Source organism: Nycticebus coucang, chromosome 18, assembly GCF_027406575.1.
Source record: "Nycticebus coucang isolate mNycCou1 chromosome 18, mNycCou1.pri, whole genome shotgun sequence".
NCBI classification, from domain to species: Eukaryota; Metazoa; Chordata; class Mammalia; order Primates; family Lorisidae; genus Nycticebus; species Nycticebus coucang.
This window is the reverse complement of record NC_069797.1, coordinates 56,564,049-56,573,359: the sequence shown is the minus strand read 5'-3', so window position 1 is coordinate 56,573,359 and position 9,311 is coordinate 56,564,049. Positions and strand designations below refer to the sequence as shown.

Sequence of the window (9,311 nt, the reverse complement as noted above, 5' to 3'; positions counted from 1 at the left end):
ATAGCATCATCGTCTCAAAGTTCTGACCTTGTACTCTAATGGCTTTCAGGTCTAGTCCACTTCTGACCTTTCATTCCAGTGACTGTTGGGTCCAGTCCCCATGGCTGTTCTCTGAACTTTGGCAACACCTGGGGTTGTGCCTACTTTAAAATTCTAAACTCTGCTTTCTACTGTTCCAGAACCCTGTTTTCCTCCACCCTTACCAATCTCCTCACACTCTGCCCACACCATGACCTCACAAAGATGCTCAATGATTCAATCTCTGTCTTTTTCTCAGTCTATCTGTCCCGTATTACAAGATGGCTGATCACCTCATTTTCTCAAGAGCATCAGAAACTTCTTTTTCCCTTTTTCTTTTTTCTGAACCTACCTTAAAATCCCCAAAGCCACATCAATCTGATAATCGCCCTGTGTTCCCACACTAGGATTACTTCCGAATACACACAGAATGTTAGTACAAATGAGAACTGGGCCCTCAATTCTGAAAATGTCTCTACTCGTTGCTACTCAGGTATTTCTCCAGTTCATGTGCTTATTCTAAACATTCACACTCCCTGTCAGTCATCTTCATCTGGGACATTCCCCCAACTCCTCAAATCCAGCCGGTCCCAAACTAAACTCAGCATCTTCTCCCTCCTATATTCTCTGGCTCAGTCAATACTATGAATTCCCAGCATGTGAAACTAATTAGCTGAGAGTCATCCCCCAGTTCTTCCTGCTCTTTCTTACCCTCCACAATCAGTTGATCACCGTATCTTCCCAGCTTCATCTTCCCTCTCCTCCCCCATTGCCTCATCCTTCCCTCTCACCACCCCACCCTTGTTCTAACCTTGTAATTGGCCTTCTTGTTACATTTCAGCCTGATCCTGTTACCCTCTGCTTTTTACTTAGGATTCCTTCCAAACTCTTTGGACTAGAACAGAAGGATAAACATGATCCAGCCCCTGTCTGGACTTGATAAGAGATTTCATAGAGATTGTAATCGTATCTTTTTCATCTCTAAATTTACTGAGCACCATATCTTTCATTTTTGCATTTGGTATAGAGCACCAGATGTAATCGTCATTCTATACTATTTTAAATAATGGAGCAAGTCATTATTTGTGATTCAAGGTAGCAAACAGTTATTATAATCATGGTAAGAACAGAGAACTTACCAGGAATATATATTTTTAAATAACACTTTTTTTCCCTCTGGTGGGATAAAATATATGTTTCTGTACTTAATAGTCCTTTATATGCCCAGTGGTAATTGAGACCCTATCTGTACCTCAGGGTACCCTATCATAATCTTACCTTATTTTTAAAATTTTTGATAATACTGTGCCTGATAATAATGGTATATTCCTGGGGTCTAGATGAAAGTAAAGGATTACTCACTCAAAATTAGAAGTTACAATAATGAACTTAATATAGAACAAACCCTCTTATATTTAAGAGGATAAATATCCTGAAGCAATACCCAGGGATGCTAGACATTAATTAGTTTTTAAATCACCCAATTATACATAATTTTATGGTAATCTAAATGATGCTACTTTTCCTTTGGCAACACCCCAATAATTGTATATAAAAGCCAAAAGAAACTATAAGTGCAAGACGTCCTGTTCTTCTTTGCCATTACAGCTCCCCTCAGTCAAGGTGAACGTTCCTCATAACACCATGTCTCTCCGATTTTCTGGTGGATCCAGGCATATTTGCTTACCATCTGGGACTGGATCTGTCAGACCATCCAGTGGAGGCGCTGGCTTTGCAGGCAGCAATGCATGTGGCACCTCTGTTCCTGGAAGTGGATTTTCCTGCACATTGGGAGGGGGCTTGGGCAGCGTTCCCAGCGGGAGGCACGCCAGTGGTGCCCTTGGAAATGCTGCTTGTGTTGGCTTTGCGGGAAGTGAAGGGGGACTCCTCTCCGGGAATGAGAAGGTGACCATGCAAAATCTTAACGACCGCCTGGCATCCTACCTGGACAATGTGCACGCTCTGGAGGAAGCAAATGCTGAATTAGAGAGAAAGATCAAGGACTGGTATGAAAAATACGGACCTGGATCTTGCCATGGACTTGACCATGACTACAGCAGATACCACCTAACAATTGAGGATCTTAAAAATAAGGTGAGAAATCACAAATGTGAAGTTATTCAAAGTTTTTAAAACTAAGAATTACCTAGCAAAAGACAGAACTACAAAAGGAAGTGCTTCGTGACTGTTATCTGTCACTTACCTTGTATTTGTTATAAATTTTGATAAATAATTCTATTACTCAAAAGTAGCCACTTTGAGTCATGCTGTTGGTTCCCTTGTTTATTCTGAAATATATTTATAGAGAAGAAAGTATTGTATACTAGAGGTCATAGGAGTATAGAAGAATAAAACCGTTTTAACTTTTAGAAATTAAATTGCAAACATTTCAACACACAGGGAAGTAAGATTTTCATGCAACAGCTTAATCGTGTAACAATTCCTGTCCTCTGAAAAACTAAATCATGAAAGCAGATGTCTTTTTTGTGTTCTCCTTCTGATTTCTTCTAGATTATCTCTTCCACTGCTGCCAATGCTAACGTCATTCTGCAGATTGACAATGCCAGGCTGGCTGCAGATGATTTCCGGCTAAAGTAGGTGACAGAAAACAGTCACGCTCTAGAAAAAATGTCCTATGTATTTAATCTGTGAAATAAAATTTCAGTTTCATCCCAAGTAGAATAAACTATAACCTAAAGGATTAAAGCAAGCATGAGATGGATGGTGTACTGTTACAATCCACTATACTCATAATTTATATATATTTATTATATTCATGGGACAAAATATATCAGAGTATTTCCATGCCTGCTTAGAATATGACTGAGCACAAAGGAGACGTTCAGTCACTCCTCATTGACCAAATAAAAATATTAACTAAGAAAAAATTTAAAAATGGAATGTTTGTGTTTAATCGAGATAGGCTATTGGAATTTGTGTGATTAAATAACTGCCAATTACCCCACACAAAGGAGGGTAGGGGAGAGATGGGGGAGGGTTTTCTTTGTATACTTTTATGCTATTTAGAGCCCTAATTCAATTTCTGATTTTCAGTTTAAAGCAACCGAGGCTTTCTTTTTCTGTTTCTTGAGGTAGTCTAACTTGCACTGAAATTCATTTAAATGTCCCCCAAGGTATGAAAATGAGCTTGCCCTTCACCAAAACGTAGAGGCGGACATCAACGGGTTACGGCGAGTCCTGGACGAGCTGACGCTCTGCAGAACGGACCAGGAGCTGCAGTTCGAATCCCTCAGGGAGGAGATGACCTACCTCAAGAAGAACCACGAAGAGGTAGGAAAAACTTTACCTCTAGTCAAGTTCAAATGGATGCGAATAGACCAGAAGGGGCAAGGTGAAAACTCCATGAGGGCCAGCATTTTAGTTATTTCCACCACTCGCTTCCCATCAATTTGACATTTAGTCAGTAATTATGTGTTGAATAACTCTCCCAACTCCTTTTCATTTAAAAGAATCTTAAGAAGGGCGGTGCCTCTGGCTCAACGGAGTAGGGCGCCGACGCCATATGCCAGAGGTGGCGGGTTCAAACCCAGCCCCGGCCAAAAAACTGCAAAAAAAAAGAATTTTAAGAAAAAAACTTCACTTGGGATGCTGTGTCTATTTTTTGCAGTGGTGGAGATTGTGGTTATTGTACTGAAACAGTAACTATAATAATTAGAGACTGTCGATGATTGGCATGAATATAGATCGAGTAAGTCAATTTTATAAAGTTTGTGGTCGGGTATATAATTTTTATATATTGGGGGGCCGTAAGTTATATACCCGACCACAAACTTTGAGGCCTAAAGTAACACGTGTGGAAACTCTGCTCAGACTGTGTGTGAGCACACGGTGCCCCTAAGGCCACACTCGCGTTTCCTCGCAGGAAATGAAGGCTCTGCAGTGCGCGGCGGGAGGCAACGTGAACGTGGAGATGAACGCGGCCCCCGGCGTGGACCTCACGGTCCTGCTGAACAACATGCGAGCCGAGTACGAGGCCCTGGCCGAGCAGAACCGCAGGGACGCCGAGACCTGGTTCAACGAAAAGGTGAGGTCTGTCCCGCCGGCCGCGCCCACGCCAGCCGGGCGGGCGCCGACTCTCTGACCCTTTGCTCCCGGCCTAGCAGAGCGCCACCCTGCAGCAGCAGATCTCGGACGACGCTGGAGCTGCCACTTCCGCCAGGACCGAGCTGACGGAGATGAAGCGCACGCTGCAGACCCTGGAGATCGAGCTGCAGTCCCTCCTGGCAACGGTAGGTGGCAGTGCAGGTCAGCCTGGATTGGGAGATCGTGCGCCTAAGAGAAACCTCTCCCCCCCAACCCCCCACTTCTCTATCACACCTTTACCTGCAGCGAGTTCTTGACAGTGCCTATGAGGAAAGGAAAAACAGCCATTCAGAAAGGGACAGCGTGCTCTTCCTCCTTGGCATCACTAAGGATGTCCCGGCCGGGGTTCAGAGCGCATTTCATGAAAATGAACTCGGATCATTTCATGATGATCAAAATGAACTCAGAGCTCATTTCATGAAAATGAACTCTAGATCCTTCCTTGGGGTGGTTCATCGCAGCCCCGCAGCGCACACAGTAGCAGTATCGCCCCACCTGAACATTAACTGACAGGTGTACAGTCACATGGCCACACAGGGAGGAGCTAGCATCACCAGCATCTCCCAATATTGACGAAGACATATTAAAAGCCACATTGTGCTTTTCACCAAGGAGCAGAGGAAAAGAGAGTAGACACTCGAATTCCATGCAGGCACTGTCAGCCTGCCTGTCGCCGCAGTGCCCAGAGGTCACAACCCTACAGCCAGGCTTTCAGCCACCTAAACACATAACACCAGCTCCTGGATTACTTCAAAGGTTTTATCCCAGGACTAAATTTGGCTTCCCTTTTGAGGTGTGAGCTGGAAGTACCCAAAAAGCTTCATTTGAGAATTACGGCACACACATGGTGTAAGGATGCCCTGTCCTCGCAAGAGGTTTTGTGCTTCCTGAGGACACCAGGTTGTAAGACAAAGAAAATAGCGGCTTTCATACAAACAAATGCAGCGAGCCCAAAAAGAAAAGCGGACTCTTTGATTGAGCCACGCTAAAAAGGCACATTGATTTTTTACTAGACAGTAGTAATAGGAAGACACGTTTTCACCCTGACCCCCAACTTACCCAGCCTGTACCTCGTATTCTCACCCTGGTCACTGCTGCTAACAAAATCCCTGAGAACCCTGCTCCCTGCAGTAGCTGTGTGAGTAAATCCTCCAGTTTCGAGTTATAGTGAAAGGACATCAGTTTCAAGCTCCAAAATCAGAATTTTAAGCATTTTCATATAGAAGCAGTGACAGTATAAAGTAATTCGATTCTGTGCAGCCAGTAATACTAAAGTTCAGGCTCATTAAATAATACACACTCCCCCCCCCAAAAAAAATCCCATTTAACAGCAACATAACTGAATTACAGAATAATGATGGCATACAACCTAACTTCTGCACCTGAGATTCTTTTGTCTTAAGATGAATTCTAAGCATAATTTCCTATAGTTAGCACACAAGCCATTAAGTTGAGAGTTGACTAAATATATAAATGTTCACATGTTTGATTCCTATGGTATACCAACCTCCAAGTTCACCCTATACTCTATCCTCATCAACAAGCCAACCTTTACAGGGAAAGGCTGTGAAATAGACATGCTGTCCCCTCTGACCTAAGAGATATTAGCAATCTTAAAATGAATATCCTATAAGGATACATTATCCGGGAAATTAAAGTTTTGAGCAGCTGAGTACACACCTCACTGGTCTCTTGATACCCCTATCTTCACCCTCCCCATTTCCATCCTGATCACCTTCCATTCAGATGCCCAGCACCTACACATAACACATGGTCAGCCCAAGACAGTGCTTCTAAGTCAGTCTCAGTCAGGTTCTCAGCCCATTAGACCCACTGTCGCCTGTTGTAATGATTATTTTGTGACTCCCTCTTTGAAATCCTAGAATGAAATCAATATTAATGTATTTAGCAATATGCAAAATTATTCTTAAAAACTATAATTCTATAACTGCAATAAAAGGAAAAAATATAAGGAAATAATTTTAAAATAAAATATATTCACTATATAAGTATTTGGGCCCAGTCACCCAAGAAAATGTAATGCGAGAGATTGTAGCTTTCATCTTCTTTTAATGAATCTTTCATTTTCAATAATGTCAGATCAGGAGGCAGTCACTCCATACAAGAAAAGAAAAAATGAAAGAGTGGAGGTGGGGTGGACACTGATAATAGCTAATATCAGGCAAGGTAATAACTGCCCGAACATACTTAGATATAAGGGAGACAGGAAAATGACCTTAATTGAAGTGGGGTCATGTGTCAAGGCTAATTACAGATTATGGAAGCAGAAGAGAAGTATGATATTCGTAAAAGTAGTGTTGAAATAACAACCTGTGCTGTGTTTATGAGATAGATCTCTTGTCTTGAAATCCCACCCCTTTTAAGTCATTCTTTTAATCCCAAGTGCTTTGAAGGAGAACAGAAAATCAAGGATGGATTAGAAAAAAAGACAGCCGCACGAAAGGCCTTGGAGAAGTGTCAGGGTAGATGGGTGGGCACAGTGGCCCAGTAACACTGATAATAACAGGCAACCTAAAAATAAATATGTGATTTCAAAATATAAGTTTTCTCATTTCTGTTTCTCATTGTGTTACCCCAGAGACGTGCATTAACATAAAGATCTATCATAATAGGACATATAACGTAAATGCCATGAATGTCCACTGAAATAGTGCAAAGTCTGTGGAGTCAAGTCATTCAGCACACCTGGTCCCCCTCCCCCCAGGACATGCCACTTCTTCCCCTGCCCATTTTATTGTGACAAGCCCCACAAATTTCCAAAACTTGCCTAGGAGCAGTGCTGCTGGTTGCTGAGAAACACTGGTCTACCCAGTCCTCAGAGTGGTCTCACCCCTTGCTATGGCTTCTTTGATGTCCTCAGAAACAGTCCCTGGAGTGCTCCTTGACAGAGACGGAGAGCAACTACTGTGCGCAGCTGGCGCAGATCCAGGCTCAGATCGGGGCCCTGGAGGAGCAGCTGCACCAGGTCAGGACCGAGACCGAGGGCCAGAAACTCGAGTATGAGCAGCTCCTGGACATCAAGGTCCTCCTGGAAAAGGAAATCGAGACTTACTGCCGCCTGATTGATAGCGATGGAAAGTAAGTAAAGTCATTTAAAAATCCAGTTTTTACCTCTTTTAAACTAAGCCATTCACTGCCCCGTTACCCTTCCATACATTCTTTTATACTAAAAGATTACATGACAAAGAACTGAAGTGCATGTACACATTACCCTTCATCCCCACTGCAGAGGAGCAAGTCCATGTCTTGCCTCGGGAGTCATCTCTGTCATATCCTGTACCTCACAGCTTCCTTCTCCTCTACTTTGGATGACTCTAATTGTCCTCACAGAAGTTCCCATTTCTTGTCCGTGTTAATCACTGTGGATTCAAGATTCTCACCCCCCTCACTTATTCAATTCATTCTTCCTAATATCATTGCTGCCCTGAGTAAACGTACTCTGTACAAATGTGTGCATGTCCTTAAGTTTTACATTCTAGGTCTTAAAAAAAAATCAAATGGAAACAAGATTTATTTATATCCTCTCTTTAGACAACATTTCATTACTTTCAGATCCTGCACACAAAAGTCTTAAGAATTTTTTAGAATTTCCTCCATAGAAAACTAAGATCTGGGCGGCACCTGTGGCTCAGTGAGTAGGGCGCCGGCCCCATGTGCCAAGGCTGGCAGGTTCGGACCCAGCCCCGGCCAAACTGCAACAAAAAAATAGCCGGGCGTTGTTGTGGCGGGCGCCTGTAGTCCCAGCTACTCGGGAGACTGAGGCAAGAGAATCGCGTAAGCTCAAGTTAGAGGTTGCTGTGAGCCGTGTGACGCCACGGCACTCTACCCGAGGGCGGTACAGTGAGACTCTGTCTCTACAAAAAAAAAAAAAGAAAGAAAGAAAACTAAGACCTTTTTTGGAGACAGAGTTGCCTTCGGGGTGAGTGCCATGGCGTCATAGCTGACAGCAATCTCAAACTCCTGGGCTCAAACGATTCTCTTTCCTCAGCCTCCGGAGTAGCTGGGACTACAGGCGCCCACCAAAACGTCCAGCTATTTTTTAGAGACAGGGTCTCCTCTCTTGCTCAGGCTAGGCTTGAACTCCTGAGATTAAGCAATCCACCCGCCTCAGCCTCCCAAAGTGCTGGGATTATAGGCGTGAGCCCACCACACCTACCCCTAAGATTTGTATTTTATATACAAAATTCACTTGAATTCATTGATTCAATGAATATTTCTTAAGTGATGGCAAACTAAAATATAAAAGAATAAACTTCTTTTTCTTTTACAGTTCATGCTCTAAATCAAAGGGCTTTGAGTCAGGAAGCTCAGGGAATTCATCTAAAGGTAATAAAATCTATTTATATTTCTACTGCAGCAAATAATTTTGCATCAATGGCCACCATACACCATGGCAACAGTCAATATTGAAATCATTGTAACTAAAGTTGTTTGAACTGAAAGTTGAGCAGATAAAACCATCCCAAACTATTATTATGAATCTATGCTTACTTCCTCACCAAAAACGCTCATAATGAATTATAGTAAAACCAGCAGTAGAATTCTTTGTCATGTAAGCTTTTAGTATGAATATATATGTTCACATGTCTTATTTCTAGATTTATCCAAAACCACACTGGTAAAGACGGTGGTCGAAGAGCTAGATCAACGTGGTAAAGTAATTTCATCAAGGATTCACTCCATTGAAGAAAAGACACCTAAAATGACCAACGGCAAGACAGAACAAAGGGTTCCTTTCTAGTTCTCATTTTAAAGAAAAGAATAATTTGGGAAAGGAACCTGCCCACCTATGTTACTCTAACATGGAGAATAAAAACACTTTCTATTTTTAAAGTTACTTAGCCAAGTAACTTACTTAACTTCTACAGTATGCTGGGTGTTTGTTTTCAGGTAAATAAATTTTGATGTGTATCCACTTTCATTCACTGATGAGTAATAAATAATTGTGGTTTACTTTTTTCTGCATCTAATTCATAAGGAGACATTCATGGAATATATTTTAATTGTCTTTCTCTCTAATTTTAAATAATAGTCAATACTACCACATGGCATTTAAATATGAGACATTCGCTAGGCATAATCTTTAAACCCTACCATGTCTATGTGGGCAAATAATCCGGAAAAATTCAGAAATGCTCCTGTGAGTGACAAGTCCCACCATTAGATGG

The 9,311-nt window shown here is 42.2% G+C and overlaps 1 protein-coding gene across 1 annotated transcript; it reads left to right on the top strand.

Annotated features, from left to right (window-relative positions):
- Positions 1–1,604: 1,604 nt before the first annotated feature.
- Positions 1,605–9,065, top strand: KRT28 (keratin 28). The gene is made up of 8 exons (XM_053569677.1): positions 1,605–2,112; positions 2,530–2,612; positions 3,153–3,309; positions 3,902–4,063; positions 4,143–4,268; positions 7,004–7,221; positions 8,414–8,469; positions 8,742–9,065. Exons 1-8 carry the CDS (start codon positions 1,663–1,665, stop codon positions 8,882–8,884), a joined length of 1,395 nt encoding a protein of 464 aa, XP_053425652.1. The 5' UTR covers positions 1,605–1,662; the 3' UTR covers positions 8,885–9,065.
- The last annotated feature ends 246 nt before the right edge of the window (positions 9,066–9,311 follow it).